General features: G+C 25.6%; 1 protein-coding gene across 3 annotated transcripts; it reads left to right on the plus strand.

Annotated features, from left to right (window-relative positions):
* The first annotated feature begins 5,459 nt into the window (after window positions 1-5,459).
* On the plus strand, window positions 5,460-17,235 carry LOC132917145 (UDP-glucosyltransferase 2-like). 3 transcript variants are annotated; one of them, XM_060977745.1, is made up of 6 exons: window positions 5,461-5,839; window positions 6,300-6,560; window positions 8,977-9,534; window positions 10,538-10,763; window positions 13,860-14,079; window positions 16,948-17,235. In XM_060977745.1, exons 2-6 carry the CDS (start codon window positions 6,300-6,302, stop codon window positions 17,189-17,191), a joined length of 1,509 nt encoding a protein of 502 aa, XP_060833728.1. In that variant the 5' UTR covers window positions 5,461-5,839; the 3' UTR covers window positions 17,192-17,235. The 3 variants fall into 3 exon arrangements, with proteins under 3 accessions (XP_060833729.1, XP_060833728.1, XP_060833727.1); XM_060977744.1 differs by having other exon boundaries at window positions 5,463-5,839; window positions 6,294-6,560; XM_060977746.1 differs by lacking the exon at window positions 6,300-6,560 and having other exon boundaries at window positions 5,460-5,839.
* The last annotated feature ends 3,405 nt before the right edge of the window (window positions 17,236-20,640 follow it).

A 20,640-nucleotide genomic window follows, 5' to 3' on the forward strand; every position in this document is an offset into this window, starting at 1 on the left:
TATATAGATACTAGCCCTCGAAAAATGTCAAATTCGCCACGCCACTACGTGTACGAAACATAAGTTTTGTGTGTACGCTTGAATATATAAAATTGATGTGATTTCAAAGTTCACAATAAATGTGAATGTACTAAATAATTCCATTTCGATATCAATAATGTAAATTTGTAGTACCTATGTCTGATAGTGGCGGGATGGTCTATAGATAACACATGTTATAGTGAACACGTGTTATAAATTATATAGGTGATAAATTATTTACTATTAATTAATATATGAAATGTACTTATAAATAAAAATTGAATATAATAAAATACCGAATTACACTAATTTTGTATTGAAGTTAATTTGGCGAATTTTTGTGTTTAAAATAATATAATTTCCAACATGTAAATTATGGTATAAATTACATGTACTTATTACAATATTAAAACAAACCCTATTCTGTGAATACGCCTTAGTTGAGTTAGTATTCTTATACCAATCGCTTTAATAAATATCTCATGTATAACTTATGAGTCATAAGTAAGTATTGCACTAACCAGTGGGAAGTGGCCACTGTCCACCGCGATGTCTGGTAGCGAAGGTGCTTACGTTACACGAATATCGGTACACATAGTCTGTAAGTATATATGCGATATATTATATTATATGCATTTATTATTAACAAAATTACCGAGAAAATTCATCGTCGACAACAGTGGCTAAGAAAACGGGACGATTGCACCGCCTACTAAAATTGTAAAAAAAAAAATAATTTTATACTCTGAGCTATTCTGAATACATTACATTATAAACAAAGTCACAAAATCGTGTGTGCGTACGTTTAAACTGCGATATTATATATATATATCCATTTTGGACTACCGTCAGCATCTTCCGTACACGTTAAAATATTAGTATAGCTTATAAGTATAAATATAAAATTTATTTTTAAAATTAATTACGTGTATGTGCGTCGCGGTCGTTGTCAGGAGCTATTGTCGATTAATATTTGTAAACATATTAATATGTTATTTCTATCCTAGTATAAGTCACACCCCTAATCAAGGGTGACTTCGAGGACCTAGGGGAGAGGAGCTAAGTCAAAATATTCATAATAATATCATATGGTAGTATATTTATACCTCATAGTATCGATAATATGTATACGTTACCTACGCCTAACTACACACTTGTACGCGTGTATATAATAGTTAATGGTATAGGTAATGATGTGTTTTTTTATATGGGTCAATTTGGCATCACCACTTACTAAATAAAAAAAAAATTAAATTAATTTAAAACCATGAAATATCATTTGTAATTATTTGTAATTACTGGAAAAAAATGTGTAATCCATTATAATAACTGCTTAAACCAAAACGTTTATGTGGAGGTACTGTGATGACGTTATCACAACTCACCATTACGGAAGATATAGATTTACAGGTAATTAAATCCTGGCGGAAATCGTGTAATATCGTTTGTAATAATTTGTAACCACCAAAAACCAATTTGTAATCCACCTACAACCGCGGCTGAATAAACTCATTCCTTTCACACTCCAAATTATGCTCTTATCTGAAATATTTTCCTTTTTAATAAATGGTGCATATAATTTGCTTTCAATTTTCAATAATAATTAGTACTAAAATACGTTGTATTGCTTGCTATTATACTTACTTTTTTTTATTGTATAAAATAAATAATCTATTAATTAAATAAGCGTTGAAAAACTGCTACTAACGCAATTTATATGCACATAATATAATTAGTAATCATTTTTACCTAATCTTTTAATGAGATTTTAATCTCAACAATTAAAGAATTACTGAAGACAAGATAATAAGAACAGAAAAAAAAATTATTATGAACTAGCTGAATAACCTGATTAATCGATTCGTAATTTATAAATTGGTTTTTTTTTATTATAATTAAACTATTTAAAACCTAGTCATGTAATATATTTTTTTTTTTTTATTTATTCTTCAAGAAGATAATGGGCCCCACTGAACATGTTCGTGTGGGGCCCATAAATGTATAATAATCTGTATAATTTAACTTAATCTATGATAACTGAAATGACAAATAAAATAAAATTGGAAATAATAAGAGTGATTTACTCGTTAGAGTATTTGGAACAACTTTGTGTAGAAAAATCATTTAATTCATTAAATTAATTATAAATGACACGCTAAAAACTCGTAATTTTTAAATACAACCCAATCCCCCCCTTCACCAGACAAAAAAAAATTAAAAATCGGGTGATGTGTAGTGTTAGTCGAGAGGGTATTTGGAACAACTTTGTGAAAAAAAATTAGATAAAAGTTATAAAGTGTCGTCACAAAATTGGAATAAAATTGGAACATAAAAATACAATCCCCTCGCTCCCTCCCCTCAGACAAAAAAATGAAAAATCAGACGACGTAGTGACACTCAGAAGAGTATTTGGAACATCTCTTTAAAAAAAAAAATAGTTAAATAGTGTCGTTACAAAATTGGAACATAAACAAAGCCTGTTCTTATATATATATAATTGTATATATAAGAATTAATAATAATTAATAACGATAACAATCGATAACAGCTAGTGAATATAGTAATAATACTTCAAATAAAAGCAGAGATGAATGGTTCACGTGTCTATCACACAGATAATTTTTTTATTTAGAAAGTAAAATTGAGGATGGTTTTTATTATGATAGCATTATAGGAGGAAATAAGAGCATTTAAGTCAGAAAAGTTGTGATTAAGAGACTAGAAGACATTTAGATGTATCCTGTGGTATGAGAGAAAAGAACAAATAGTAAATAAATATTAAAATTCACTAATAATACCCCTCTTTATATAATTTATTTTTCAAATGCCCTGGGACTTTATTATTTAAACGACCCAAAGGTCTTTATAAATATGTTTAACAATTATATATATAATACATACTAATACAACGATTATGTAATTGACCGTTATTAAGCCCCTGTAATTTGTAGAAGTGATATGATAATAGCAAATTATGGCCAATGTCTAATCTGGAATATTTGACTAAACTCTATGCAAAACAGAGTCAATATTATTTATTTTAGTTGTATTAGTTGTTATATTATTGTTAATAATAAATTTAATTTGTATACAATTCTTTAAATTTAGTATAGGCTTAAATCTCTAATATTTTGTAACTTCCTTATGAAAAGGTTTTTTTTTAATTGCCTAAACAGAACAAAAAATGTACTTTCTTTGTCATCACTTATTAATTTTGCTTTGCCCCTCAGCAGTAGTACCGTGGCACCATTTAGTTTTTTTTCATAGAAATATCAATATTATTTTTAAACTAAATTTTATTTTTTTATATTTCATCTTATTATAGTTTACAAACAGTGATCTAATAAAAATATTTTATGACCTATGGGTTATGAAACACTGATATAGATACACCAACGTTATTAATCAACCTATTAATTTTCAACTGAAATATTTATACTAATAATTGATTGTATAAAATATTATATTCAATTTATATGATAAACAACAAAACAATGGATTCCATATCTTGACAATACATAAACATGTATCTGTAATTTTGTACAATACTAAAAAATATAATAAAATGCAAACTTTTAAGTAATAATTATAAATTATTAAATATTTATCTGAATATAAAAATAAGTATAATCCATGGGTAAATCACAAAATTAATTTTGGGATAAATCACTAAGAAGCATGGGTTCCATTTGAGTAGTGGCAGTTACCACTATTATTTTTTGTTTGTTTTATTGGCCTGATGTAATACAATTTACGAACGCACCGACGGCCTATACATAAATGTTAAAATAATGAAAATCGTAATACATCAACACATATAATATCATAATACATGTGAAGGTAATGTATATTTATTATTTATAAATGTAGTTTATAGGTATGTACGATAAAAACTATTTCCAAATGCGCCATATTATATACATAAAATACAATATACATGTGTTAATATGATGAAGGAAAAAGTTGCCTGGCGATAAAACACAATTGGGCTGCTAACATTTTGGCATTATGTATATGATAAAAAGTCGAAAAAATTCTTCAATTTTAAACTTCGAGAGTGGCTTCGAATATAAAATTGGATCTAGTTTGTACTCTAGAAAAATCTAAATTAAGAACTCTAAGTATTCTTCAACATAATCTAGAAAAATAAACAAAAAATGAAGGAAAAACAGGAATTTTTACTCAAATCTAGTATTCGATAAGACCAATCTTTTTTAATTTGTAACTAGAAAAACAATAACTTTCGATACTTGAAATTATTTCCAAATATTTGTATAGCCATTTTCTATACATGTTTTCAAAATATTTTGAATGTTTTTAAGCTATTTATAGACATTTGAAATTTTTAAACTAAAATATTTTTTTATAAGCGTTCAAATGTCTACAATATTGCATCATGTTCACCCATAAAATAACTATTTCTTATCAAACGACTTTTGACAATTTGTTGTAATCAAAAAATAATAACCATGGATATTTTTAACTTTGACCAAATGTTTAAATGTACATTTTTTATACAAGATAAAATTTTAAAATTTTTTTAGTTTAATTTCTTTAAGTGTGATAAAAATATTTTCGCTCGATCAAAAAGCTTGAAAAATTAATGCAATGTTCCTCATAAGTAGTTCATACTGAAACAAAATAATCTAAAATATATATAAAAACCATTTTTTATAGACATTTAAGTTTAAATGTAGACGAAATTATATGTTATGTAAATTATAAACTATAAATAACGATATTCACCTATTTGTTATAATTAAAAAACATTATTCGTTGAGATATACAACTTTTACGTAAATAACTATAGTTTATACTTTATACACACAATATAATAAATGCAGTACTTTCGACAAAAATTTACTCAAATTACTATATTTCGATTTTCCAATTGTTAAATAATTACTTTAAGTGCAATATCAAAAAATATATATTTAGTGATGTTATAGACTCATCGTAGACTGTCTCTGTTTAGATATATATATATAATAATATATTATTGAATCCAAACTAATAAGACATATATCATAGTGACTCACTGAACACCTACTATACAGCAGAGTGATACCCACTTTCCCAACTTTCTTCATTTTTTTTTTTTTTTTTTTTTTTTGTATAGTTTCGCCTACTCAACAGAGTACGTTTTGTGGATCTCCATAGTAAAAAGGTTGGGAACACTGGTGTATAAAATACAATATATGTACTTATGTATATAGGTAAGTACATACAAACTAAGTGCAATTAAATATGTTGAAGAATAATGTAATATATTAATAACAATATATGAAATAGGTATAATCAATGTTATCATACATTTTAATGATAGCAGATAAATTAAAATCATGAAATAAAGATAACATTTATAAATAATATCAATACGAACAGGTTTTTGTTTGATAATTATAATGTATAAGTGTATATCGTTAACACAATTTATACTTATAGGAGCCTTCATTTAGATTACAGTATGAATAATTTTAATTTAATCAATTTTTTTTTTGATTTATGAATGTGTTCGCGGAATACAGCTGCTGTTTTGTCCGAATTGGTTCTGAACTTTCGTCCCGACTATTTTGTACGTTGCGAGTACCACGATAAATTTATTTCCAGACCAGAGAGATATTTTTAGTGGCGGGGGCTTTCTGAAACCGGTGCTAGTTGTTCTTTAATTTTGTGCGGACATTTAGTGAAATATTTTCGTGAGTGACTCGTGTACGCATCAATACAATAAGAGCACCACAGTTTAATTGAAAGCGTTCAATAGATAAATTAATACATTATATTTTCCTGATCTACAGTAATCTACTAATACACAAAGGTTAGTCTTAGCTATAGTACATAACTATTAACAACTAATTATTTATAAATAAAACAATAACGTATAGGTAGATTAACGTTAATTTTCACAGAATCAAATATTATAAGTGATGTTTTTAATTTTTTACTTTAAAAGTGAAATTGACAAGATGTTTACTTTAAAAAGAAAATAATAAGTATTTGTCATAAACATTTAAATAAACCTAATAAGATTATTGTTTGTATGAAATAGATTGTACTACAATATTTAATATTTTTCAGATATAATATGATAATATTAAATTATATAATGTAATATATATTATAGTTGTAAATGTAAAAGATAATTTTTTTAAACCAATAAAATTATATAATAATAATAAATATGCGTTTTTACTTTTTATTAAAAACTGTTCGTAGTTGATTGTTTAATGTTTTCATTAATAACTATATGCTCATCATTTATATGAACATAGTTTTAGATGGACACAAAATGTTTATTTTGGATTTTACTCGGACTAGCAACTACAAACACGATAAATGCCGCAAAAATCTTAGCCATCACGCCAATAGCTGCAGCCAGTCACTGGAATATTATGAGCTCCATACTTGAAGTACTATTAAATAGGGGCCACTCAATAACAGTAGTGACACCATTTCTAAGAAAAATACCACATGAAAATTACACCGAAATTGATATGTCCAAACTTGTACCGTTTGCAATAGCCTCACCTTGGGAAACGGTAAAAACAATTAGGAAACTTTATTTTTGATTAAGTTTAATACCTTTATAATTATGTACATATTAGATTAGTGTATTGAATAGACATGTTTATAAACCATGTGGTATATATAATATAATAGCTTCTCAATATCATTATGGTATATTATAAATAATAGTTTATGCTTGAATATTGCACACTATACCATATTGTGTATCGTGTATGTACTAATCAATTATCACTTGTATAAGTGTGTTCAGTAGTCACTTATACGACTTCTCTAATTATTTTTAAATCTTTTTATTCGATACATTTAATGACAAAAGATTTAAAATTTAATACAATGTTCCTCATAGAAACATCTCTAGACTTTTATAGGAGATTCTAAAGATTTAAACACTTTAAACTTTGTCTTTGTCTACTATATTTTCAAAATGTGTATTTTTATAATACTTGATTAAATATTTTATAAGGACGTTGTATCTGCATGTGCCGTAACTATCTTACTAACGCTCGACATGCCAAATTTTACATTCTGAATAGTCCATTTTACTCTGTTAGATTTTTTTATATTTTAATTTAAAATAAAGATTAATGTTATAACAGTTTACTAAAATTTAAAAAAAAGTTACAATTTAAAAATGCTCAGACTACTTTGAAAAAAATCCCTTAGTGATTAGGCTTTAAATAATATTTTTATCTTTGGAATTCAAATTTTCGCACCTCGCTCTAATCATAACCAATCGAATTAATCTATTATTAAAAAAAATAGAATAAAATAGATTATTCTGAACGTAAAATTGTTTATATTGTGTGTTAGTTGGATGAAGACAACACATATACGGGTACAATAACAACCTTTTAAGAGGTTAAACTTATGGATAGACAATTTTAACCACATAATATTTAGATAATAAAATATAATTAAATACTTTTAAATGGGTGCATATATTATATATTATATAATATTTGTAAAAATTAAATCAACATTTATGTAATCAGAAACAGTTCAGTTACAGACAAATTAATTATAAAAAACCAAGAACATTCTAAATAATTATAGGTTTTCTCAATTGAAGACGTCCTTGGTTCCTTACATATATTGTTTATATAAGATATAATTCTTTTAGCGGATCTACTGATTTAAAAATATCTAAAATAGCAATGAAAATATTTTTATAGATACTTGAAGTTTCAATTTTTACAAAATTGGATATTTAAATGAAAAATTAAGATTTTTATCTGACAATTTTAGGTATTTTGTTTAATACAATGTTGGTTGATGAGTATACCAACACTTGTTATACACCAGAGTAAATTTCTTAATTTTTTCAATAATTTTTACCACAAAAGTCGCCCCCTACCCCCCCCCCCAAAAAAAAAAAAAAAACAACTGCTAATTAGAGATTATTATTGTTATTTATAAAATGTTTTTAAGTTCTATACTAACCGATTCTTTTATCGGAAGTCATTTATTATTTCATAGCCCATTAAAATTTTAGAAAATATTTTTTTCACATAATTTCCAGTCAAAATAAAACAACATCTTTTTAAAATTTTTAATTTTTTCCTTTTTTGAATGACGATATATATTTTTAATTTCATATTCTGAAGTAGAATTTTTTTTCGAAGTGTTTCAATACATAATAATTAACATTCATACCAGTTAGTTTATGAGTAAGTATTAAGTTTATGTGAGCAGAGTAGTATACAAACATTTTGTGAGGTATCTCCGTACTACTACTACCACTCCACTCCACACACCTAAACTTTAAATACGTATAAGTTATAACTCATAAACTAACTGATCTGAATTTCGATTATTATGTATCAAAATACACTGAAAAATATTCTACTTCAGAATATGAAATTGAAATGAATGTTGTCGTTCAAAACAGTAAAAAATAAAAAAAAATATATAGGTAACAATAAAATAAATTTAAGAATATAACTTTTTTTAAATATTGCTTTATTTTGATTGGAAATTTTGTAAAAAAAAATATTATCAAAAACGTTTATAGATTTTTAAATAAAACTGTTGTTCGATAAAAAAAAAATAAAAAAATATGATTTAGATGAATTATGGTATAAGTGACCTTTACTTATCCTATGCGTCACATAGGTACATAAAACCGGATAAATGTTGTCTAATAAATAATAACACGAATATATTGATATCGTACTTATCAACTTTAGCTAAGTACCTATTTATGAAATGATGGTTTAACTATTCTTGGTTTAATATTTTGCTAAAGTGTTTTATTCCATAATACTTTCTACCAAATTATAAAATTATTGGTTTTGCAAAAAATGTCACTTAACACATATTTTATGCAATTAATCTTTTGACCAAAAATAACCATATGTCGATAAGCGAAAACAAAAATTTCTGATTCGACAGTAACTAATGTACTTATTGAAGTAAAATGCATTGCAGGTGGTCGGGGTGTACAAGCCTCCTATGAAATGTCTGCAATTCCTAAACGACGTCCAACTGATCACGTGTCGCGCAGCATTCGACCACCCAGACCTTCAGCGTGCGCTACACGCGGGACACTACGACCTCGTAATCACAGAGCTGCTCGGCTCCCGATGTGACTTGTACTTGGCCAGCCATCTGAGCATACCACACGTAGCCATTGTCTCCAGTCAGATGCTGACATGGTACCAGGATTCGTTCGACAGCCCATCGAACCCGTCGTACATCACGACTCTGAATTCGCCGTACCCAAAACCGGAGACGTTCGTCCAACGGCTCTGGAACTTAATCGACTATGTGACTATTTACATGTACTTCAAATACATAGACACTGCAGCCACGGTGGTGGGACGTAAATATTTCGGTGACAACAGGCCGCACGCTGAGGACTTGCTTCGTAACGTATCAATGGTGTTCCTCAACACGCATTCGAACTTCGATTTGTCCAAACCGTTGGCGACCAATTTCAAAGAAATCGGAGGCATTCACTTAAAACCACCCAAACCTTTGCCCACCGTGAGAATGCATATAATTAAATCTAGGTCTTATAGCGACACTAGTATTGTAATTTTTACCGTCATATACCACCTTATTATATTATATTATAAGTTATATATTACTCAACTTCAACTAGCGCTATTTATAGGTACATTATAAACATATAAACGGGAATTGGGTTAGTCACATGTACCATATGTTATTATTCGAAAAAAAAATTATCTACAATATAAAAAAACCACATGTAAATGTGCCACTGTTCTAGAGCCAACGCGTTAAAAATATTGATGCCAGCCTTATATAATATAATAATAGAAGACATAAACACAAAATTATACGTAATTGTGCCTGTATCATATAGGTATGTACAATATATAAAACATAAAAAAGTAAATAAATAAAAAATACAGTGTTTATGGAAAATTTTAAAAATTAACTCAGTAGATATCAGTAGAACTCAGTTATCATATACCGGGAATTACGGACATATAGCTAGGTGATAAAAGAAACCGAGTATTCAGTATACCATTGTTATTATTACAAGTGCTCTTTTGTATCAAAGTAAAAATGTTCAATAAAATTTAAAATGCTTAAAGTAAAACATTATTGATACATTTTTGAAAATGTATAAAAATGTTTGGCTGCTTATTATTATTATTTTTTTAAATAATGTAGTTAAAGATGATTATATTACAACTAAAATAACGAATAGTCCCAAAAAATTAAAAAAATTAAATATGAGAATAACTTCGACTTCTTGATTTACTGGTGCAATATACCTGCAACAATAATGTTATTATATTATAAAAATGACAAATGAGGGTACTTATAATGGCTATATATCATATTTATGCATACAAAATTAAATAGATAGTTCCGTCGTGGCATTCTATAATAAAACTGTATTTTTAACGATTTATTTTAATTAATATTGGAGTTTTTATAAAAATATAGTTATTCACTTGACATTCAAAAGAAAATCACCGTTTTCAGTTATGAACTTACGAATGTAATTGTACAGGACTTGGAAGAATTTATCAACAATTCCGAACACGGCGTAATATACTTCAGTTTGGGGTCCGTGGTCAGGATGGAAGATTTACCAATTTCTATACAATTAGGACTGAAAGAAGGATTCGGAGAATTGCCACAAAAGGTTTTATGGAAGTTAGAGTCAGATCGGCCAATCATCGATCTACCCGAAAACGTAATGACTAGAAAATGGTTTCCTCAATATGATATTATAAGTAAGAATATTTTTATTTATTAATTTAAATGTGTAGAACCCAGTAGTAGGATAGGTACTTACTTTTTTAGGTCATAAGATATTTTTTCCTAAATGAATTTTTAGATAAAAAATCGTCTATGTTCTCTTTTATTAGTAATGCTATATAAATTACAATACGTTTTAACTTACATTTGAAGTTTATTAGGTAACCAAAAAATCATTAATCATATTCATTTTATAAAGCTATAAGTCATCACATAGACATCTTAAATTATATCTTTTGCAGCAGTTATGCCCTTATGAATTATAGATAATTATCTACTAATCTACTGTTGTCTGAAACAAATAGTCAATTGCATTTCTGTTATACTTTATATATAATTGAGTATTTACTAATTATCTTCACGGAAGCAACGTTGATTTATTATCCATTCAAACGAGGCATTGAGAACAAAAATAACAAACGATTACACATTTCATTTAAATTTCTTGTATGAATAAAAAAAACGCATAAAGTTTTAAAAGTTTTGAAATTCTTGCACATATGTGTGTGTGTGTGTGTATGTTTTTGTTATTTAAAAATAGTAGGGTGGCTTTTACGTGGGCATAAATTTAATGAGATAAAAGAACAAGTTTTAAATAAAAGTTTTTTACCGTCATAAATAACACATAAATAGGAAATGTTTTCCCGGTAAATGTTCTTATGGTTACAACATTGAGGGGAGGAAAAAGGGTTATCAGCGTTCATTCATGTATGAAGCGCATTGATTTTTCAATAAATTTGAATGGTGCTTTGGAAATTTGGACAGTACCTATTACCTATATATTCTAGTCCATGATATTACTTATATAGATAATAATATTACATGTACGCAAACATTTTTTTTTCTTTTAATCAGACTAAACTTATATTCTATTTAGTGAATTATGGGCACCTTAAAATCAATCAGGGGTTCCCCAAGATAACATCTGGCGACGGAGGTATAATGTTTGAAAAGATGCCGTGAAAATATGTTTACCTTTACATTTGATCACTTGAATATTAATCATTAAATCTTAAACGATTTATGTACAGTGGAATTTATAATATACTATAAATAATAATATACTTTATGTAACACAAATAATTATTTCCACCTTTTTATTTATTAGATATATCATTAAAATTCGATCGTAGTCGTTGATAATGAAACATTACGCGTTGGTATTCTCAATTATTTTAATAAATATTATTCAATAAAAAGTCTGCGTTCTTTCATGAAAAAACTCAACTTTTTATGTCCTATAAAATAATCATTTCTCTTTGCTTTCAAATCAGCTCGAATCGTACGAAAACCCTGATAACCAAACAAATCTTACACATAAGACTTAAACATATAATATAAGATTCCTCAAAAGGTTTCTTTTAATTAAATTAAAAAAATGTATATTCATTTTTTATGAGTGATTGATGTTAAAATTCTGAGACAATATAAATTCACGCGTGAAATCATGATGTATTATTAAACTAACTTTGTTATTTCGTTATAATACAAAAAATTATACAACCTTTAAATATTTCACCATTATTTTAATTATTATTTTTTATACACAAAAATTTTAAAAATATTTAAACTAACATTAAACTATTAAAAGAATTTAAAATTTTTAATGTTATTACTTTTGATGATAACAGGCACGTATACAGGAGGGGGTTTTTGGTATTCAACCCCCCTCCCCCTCCGAAATATTTTCGATTAATGAGGAAAAAATTGTTTTATTATGTTGCGGCACAATTTGTATTGCTAAATTTTGTAATTAAAAACAAATTACTAACTCGTCGTTTATGTCACACTCAGTGAATCTGGTTAGATATTTACACAGCGTATATATTATTTGCATAGCCAGCAGTCGAGTTTTGAATGCGAAATGGATATAACAGTTATCTCTATTTTTTTAACATAATGCTTTAATTGTTTTATTATAGGTATAACAACCTACCTATAGATAAATCCATAATAATTAAATTGCTCCAAATCGTACTTTGCTACTCTTGTAATCTTAAATTTACAACCCCTATGAACAGGTTTATTCAGGTGACGGTGTAGTGTATAATATTATTAATTATTACTTTTTCAATTATTAAATGAACTGTTGTACGTGTTGCTATATCATGTTCAATTGTGTTGGTTTATGAACGCAGGTCATAAGTTTCTAAGACTAGTAAAATGTAACTTAGAAAACTTTATTTATATCAGTCCAACAACCCGGATTGTGTAGTGAGAATATCTAACCAACTATTCCTTAACTGTATAGATAGGATTAGGTATGAATATCGATAGCCACTTGGTTTAAACTACGAAGTTCGAAGGAGATGAGTTGAATAGTTAGTTAATAGTAAATACCTATCCACCTTGACAAAAGATTAATATTGGGCCAACCACATTAAAGCAAAACCAAATCCTTCAACATAAAACTTTGCACAAGTTTCGACACCTTAAATTAAACATCCCGCTTCATACCAAACGCCTTCTCAATATGAAAAAATCCGCGCAATGACAACCACCTGTATCCAACTATGGGGCGCAGTTAAAATATCAATCATCAGTATACCTTTTAGTCATTTCAATCACTATATTAATAATACGAAATAATAATATCAATAATACACTTTAGTACGTTAGCAACCTGTCTTTATAAATCCAGGTACGAAATATTTTAGCACAGAGATCTTTTTAATTATAACACTTTTTTTCTAAACAAAAAACTAAATCCTCAAACAAAAAAAAAATTGAAGTAGTATCAATATTTATTCATTTAAATCAAGTCATTCTGGTTATATATCTTCTTTGTTATACGTATTTTATATTGTAAATATTTTTCTTTTTAATAACAAAATATAATAATAATAATAATAATAATAATAATAAAAGATACATCAATGAGATCATGTTTTGTTTTTTTCACATTTAAGTAGGTTTGTATAATTGTATATTTATAACGAATATAACAAATAACTTTATGTTGGTCTTCGTTTGCTGTATTTTGTACTTTACTAACGTATACTCAATACTTTTTTATTTTTATTGGCTTTATGATTAATTTGATTGTCAATGTTTTCTAATTAATATTTCAGGACATCCAAATGTAAAACTTTTCATCACACACGGTGGTAATTCTGGCGTTATCGAAGCGACTAGCGCAGGCATTCCGGTACTAGGCTTTCCTATATTCTTTGACCAACCAAGAAATTTGGAACTATTCGAACACTGGGGTTCCGGCTTATTCGTAGACTACAATAATTTTACCAAAGAAGACTTTGTATACAAGATTAAACGGATTCTAAATGATCAAAGGTAATATAAACGTTGTTATCATTAACAAATACTTGTACTAAAACAATTATTAATTTTTAATATCAAATTACGTAAAATTTCCATGAATCTCTCCAACGGATTAAAAATAACTAAATAAAAATCTAAACAATTTCCGCACCTGTAATATTTGTATTAGAGTTTTGTAGTACATCAAAAATATTATAAAATACACTCGATTTGCTGATCGAACGATGCTACTGTATTTTTTAAGTTATATGATTCCAAAAGTTAAAAACATATAACTATCAGCAACTTGAAGAGTGTTAGCAATGTGTTTCTCTTGGTTAAATAATGAATACTTTACTGCTGAATATTGGTAATTATTATAATATTGTTTTATTATAACAATTGATTAGGTACCAATAAATAGTTTATTTATTTTTCAATGTAAATATTAAATTATATTATATTTTTCTTTGGTAATAATGTAATAATAATTATTTAATTGACAAGTGATAATATTATCATACATATGACCAATGCACATCCTATTCGGCCAACACACATTGGTTTTATTAAATAGGTACTATTACAGGTTATAGGTATATAGGTTTTATACTTCTTCGGTAAACGCAAAACGCCAAATGGTAATTTAGAAATATTATAGTGTAAATAAATATGTTGTTTTAAGTCATATCAACTATATTATCAATATACTATGGCTTAATATGTTATTTGTACTAGGTTTCAACAACTTAATTTATATTTATTTTATTAATATATGTATCTTATTATAACGTATAATTTATATAGGTACCTAATTAACATTGTATTTTTTAAAGTGTTTATACATGTTATGAACTTACAGACCACGTCAAACTTTTCCATGAAACAAATTACACCCCTAACCAAATTGCACTTAAATTAAATTATGTAAAAAAATATAGCAAACATATTTGAAAAATTTCAACTAAAATATTTAATGAATTCGTCCAAGAAAATTCGCTGTACGTAGCTAGACCGGGCGATATTCAGTGAATTATTTTTATTCACTCCATCAATATAGCCGCCTCTTTATCTTTAGACCTGAGCATAGTACTCCATGAAACTACTTAACAGCTGATTTGTTATTAATAATAATTTACCAAATTTCAAAAATGTTCATTACTCACTAATCAACTATTTTTTATTTTTATTTCACTAGTTATTCGTATTACTTGATAATAATAAATAAGAGATTTTAAATCTCATAAATAATAAAAAAATATACGAACTTTCTAACAAATAATATTATCCAAAAATAAGAAGTTATATATTACTTTTATTTAATTGACCCTGGCCTATTATGTTCTTAAATACTTCTTCATTTCTTCATAACTAATAGTTTCAATGATTATTATTGTTATTATTATTTAAGCTATAAATTATATAGGTACCCCTTACATTTATTTGGTTTGTATTGAATAAAGTATAGGTACTTTTAAAGTCGAAACCATGAAAATGATAAAAAAAAATGTAAGACACAGATTTTTATCTTTTTATTATTTTTATAAATCATATATTCTTAATATAATTATACAGTATCAACATTAACCAATCGGAATAGAAATGCAATGCTTAATGCATTATTATTATTATTTATAATGATCAATAAAACATCGATGCAATAATTATACGTACTAAACCAGTAAAACACATGTCCATAAGTAGCGCCTATTTACTATACAAACAATAACAGTTCTTCATAAATTAAAAAGATTTAAACTCAAATTAAATTAATCCACATGTTTGATTGGAAAAATGTTCTAGAGTGTAATAGTTTATTGATCAATAGTTAAAATAGTATGTATCTAATCACAATCAAATGAAATTAATTTAATACATAGGGAATATAATATTTACATATCATTCATAAAAATAATAATAATTTTATGCAAACAATCATGTATAATTATTAATACATTTTATTTGAACATTGAACTTTGAAGAGAAAATTAACTTCGATTTGTAGCGATAAAAATCATAATATCATAACATATTTTAACTTAATTAAATGAAAGAAATCTGTTATTTGAGAAAGTTGTCATCGTTTTAAGAATTTATCTAATCATTATAACCTGTGATAAATTTTGGATAGGTAACAACTAATAATTGATAACAAAAAAATTAACAACTATTAAAAAACCATACCTTCTAACAATTTTTTACAGAATTAGTACACAATAAGGTCTATAAATACGAATAAATCTAATTGTAATCTGATTAAGTATATTAAAATTATAATATTTTCCGTCATAATATATAGTTTAGCAGTTATAATTTTCAGAACAAATTAAAATATTGTAATAAAATATTTTATAAAACAGCAATTAGTTTATACTTTATTTCTTAAACTGAGATATAAATTATGATTAATTAAATTATAAACGTATTAAATAACATTAAAATATTTATTTTGTTTACATGCTATAATTTAATAATAAAATAAGTAATGTATACTCAGTTATTTAAAAACATGTATATTAACTTTTATTCTAACATTTTTATCATATAATTTGATTAATTCACACACTATTGAACTTTTATTGGTGTGTACATTTTAATTTATTACCTCCATGAAATTCACAGCAGTAAAATTAGATAATCATACAAAATATAACTATTGTTTAGATGTTATTTTGATTATTAGTCTTAAAATATTGAACAAATTAAAAAAAAAAATCTTTTATCTTATAACAATATTATGAACTATGAAAAAATTCAAAATATACCAAACATTATTATGTTAAATTAAATTATTTTGAACATATATTAACGTATATCCATCTAAAATATACAAAAATAACGTAATATTGATCTTAAATAAATTTTGATAGAAAAGATTTGTATATTTATATTTTATTTTAGGTTCAAAGAAAATGCCGTGAAGTTATCGCACCGTTTTCACGATCGTCCGCTGAATCCTAAAGACACAGTGGCTTATTGGACAGAGTACGTGTTGCGACACAACGGTGCACACCATCTGAAATCACTGGCCATAAATACTAAATGGTATCAGTACTTCTCATTGGACTTATTTGTTATAGCATTTGTTATGATTACGTCAGTATTTTACTTCTTTTACAATGTTATTTCAATCGTTTTAAAATGAAGAGAACCAATAATATGAGACAATTACACGTTTTTATTATATTACGAGTATTGGTTGATCTTCATTTTTCCATCTTACTGTTAAATTTGCTTGAAATATAATATTTCATATAACTTTTACCTATAAACTTCAAGTAAATATCGACCATATTTTTAGCTCCAAAAATGTTTATTATAATTTTTGGTTAGGTTTTTTTATTAGGTGAAAAATTCAAAAATGTTACATAGTTAAATTTCATAAAACCTTTGGCCGATTCGTATTTCTTTTATCTTATCCAATTTTACACCTTCCTTTACGGTTTGAATTTTGAAACTTTTAGCTCGAAGCAGTAGGTAGTTTCCCCGAAAACGTTCGCACAGCAACAGTACAAACAACAGACGAAGAAAAATCAATAACCGTCTTCCTCGTCTTTCAAAGGCCAGTAATTAAAAAATAATAATAATACCCCTAAAAGTTGGTTACATAAATAGCATCTACAAGTAATGATTGAACCTAGATTATAGGCTTTTATGTATATTATTAACTTTTTAATTACTTATAACTTATAAGTAACTATAACAATTATAATTTAATTATATAATATTCCAAAAACTGAATGTTTTTTTTTACTGTAATAGAAAATGTCTTAAAAATAGAAATATAATAACTCTATAAATATTCATTTTATATGTTATTAGTAATAACTTAGGTGAAAGTATATTAATGTTTGCTACAAATACATTCAAATTATTTGATACTATACTAAACACTTACAAGTTACAACTATACTAGCCAATAGCCACCAAGTAATAACGATATTTTTTTAATTTTAATGGTATACTAATTTAATATACATTATGCATAAAATACCTATGTGTGTGTGTGTGTGTGTACTGTGTACATCATACATATAGTTTACTAGAAAATAATATAATTAAATGGGTATGATAAAGAGTAAAAATAAAAATTTAACTGGATTGTTTCGTGGTTTATTTTAATCATGCAATACAACATGCATATCTATAATCGAATTTCATGATGTTAATAACAATAAAAATATTTCTATAAAAACGAGAAAATCTATCGAATATTCATAAAACTTTTTCTTTTACAAATTTTAATAATGTAATTGTCAATACTATTTTAGTACCAACAATGTAAGTTATTAGTTTTCAATTTATGCCTATATATAATATGTAGCTATATTGTATAATTCAACAATAATATTCATTTAATTTATTAATTTATTTCATATAATATATTCAACGTAATTACGTAATCATCAACCCTAATAAAATAACTTCTACCAAGTTAAAATAAGATATTTGTATTGTAAATATAGACTTGTGACATAGAAGTTGAAACCTTTATTTTTAATTATTTATACAAATATAACGTTGATATGAGTATAATTCAGGGTATATATTGATTAAACATAGGTATATATTTGTATAGTATAATAGCTGACACTTCATACAATTACACTATACATTTTAATCAGTAATGGAATTATATATTTTTCATAATTTATGATTATGAATAATGATTATTGTGAAAGTGTCATCATATACTTAAAGCATATATATTTTTAAAATAACTGTAATTAATAAAATATCAAGTATATATCGAACATGTAAGTGTTAAATAATTATTTGAGATTGTACAAAATAGTTAATGCTCTTTAGATTAAAATATTATAATTTAAAATATAAATATATATATAAAATATTTTATTTTAATTTATTTAAGCATAGTTAAAAAGAAAAATCAAGAATAGTTATTACATAGATACTTGTATATTTTGTTATTTAACACGCATTTTTATGTAATTATTATTATATTTTATAAATTATTCAATTCTCACAAGAAATGCATTTATAATACCATAAGAATAAACATAAATCATAAATAATAATTTGTGTTTACGTCGTGTGTGATTGAAAATAAATTATTGTAAAATTACTTAATTTACTTGATTAAAAAAAAAATGTATAAGTAGTCTATAACTGTTTTCATAAGATTAACTAATATTATTTATACATATTATTAAGTATTACAATATAAACCATTTATTCACGTTATTATTGTATATTTTAAATTTTTAAATAGACGTTGATCCTAGATTAAAATATATAAATAAAATTTAGAAAAAAAAATCAAATCAAACATAAAAGTTATTAAAAATTTACTTAATTCTATGAACTATGACGAATATATAACTTATGAATATTCAAATTAATTTTTGTACATTAAATTTATGGTTCATTTTAAGATCCTTAACATATTTTACATCTTTATAGGGAAACTAAAAATTCAAATACACTGTAAATGAGTTTCGTTGTCTTAAATTTAAATAAGAATTATGAACTAAAACATAGGTATAAATGGTTTTTAAGTACTTTTTAACTTTCTTAAAGTTTAATATCAAAAACTAGCAGAGGCAAAAAAATAAAATATTGTGCACGCAATAAAGTTAAAACATGGAATGTATTGTTTGCTAAAAGGAGTAGGTGTGGGTGAAATTAAATTCAAATTGAACTCCTGCAAAGGAATTCCAAAAGTATGCTCTTCGTTTAGTCCCACTTGTTCTAGTAAAGTATCCTTTTGAAAAATTCCTAAAATAACACGTGCAAGTAAATTGAACTCCCTCCTAAATTTATGTTTAGAAATTACATTAATTTAAATAAAAATGTGCTCAAAATACAAACTCCTTGTAACTTGTAAACCCAATGAAGTTTAAAATGCCAATTTAAAATCGAACCATTGACCTTTTACAAAAACTTCTAAAAAATATTAAAATCAATAAAAACGTGCTTTTTTGACTTTAAAAACAAAGTATTGATATTTAAAATAACATTTCAACTCTTATATACTAATTTATTTTATTCTTTAAATTAATATTAACGTAAATATTATGTAACATTATTTGATATATTATTATAAATCATTATTGTCGTTTCATCTTACAGCAATGGTATTGTGTATTACCTAATCTTAAAAATTATGACCTATACATATCGTAAAAACTATATTTCCTTAAATTAGAATATAATATTATAATCATAAATACTTGATCTAACCTAGTCTTGCATAAGTAAATTATAAATATGGTATGAATAATTCCCTCTGCAGTCTGCCACCCATGTTATAAAATATCAATATATTTTTTTTCTTTTGTAGTAATAGCGTAATTTATGCTTATACACCAATACAGTTGAAAGTAAAAAGATCCATAAACAAATATAATAATAATATTAACCTGTGGGGTATTTTGGTTGATTTTTCAAGGGGTGTTCAAAAATTCAAAATATATCGAGAAATTTATCGTTGTATCTAATAAAATTAATATAATTGATTATGTATAATTTGGTAATAAATATTTTGATAGGCATGAGTAAAATATTAATACATTTGGGATATTTTTATTGTAAGTCGAATTATGAAGGATACCACTCCGAAATACGCCACTG

The sequence above is a fragment of the Rhopalosiphum padi genome, chromosome 1, assembly GCF_020882245.1.
Source record: "Rhopalosiphum padi isolate XX-2018 chromosome 1, ASM2088224v1, whole genome shotgun sequence".
Classification (NCBI taxonomy): domain Eukaryota; kingdom Metazoa; phylum Arthropoda; class Insecta; order Hemiptera; family Aphididae; genus Rhopalosiphum; species Rhopalosiphum padi.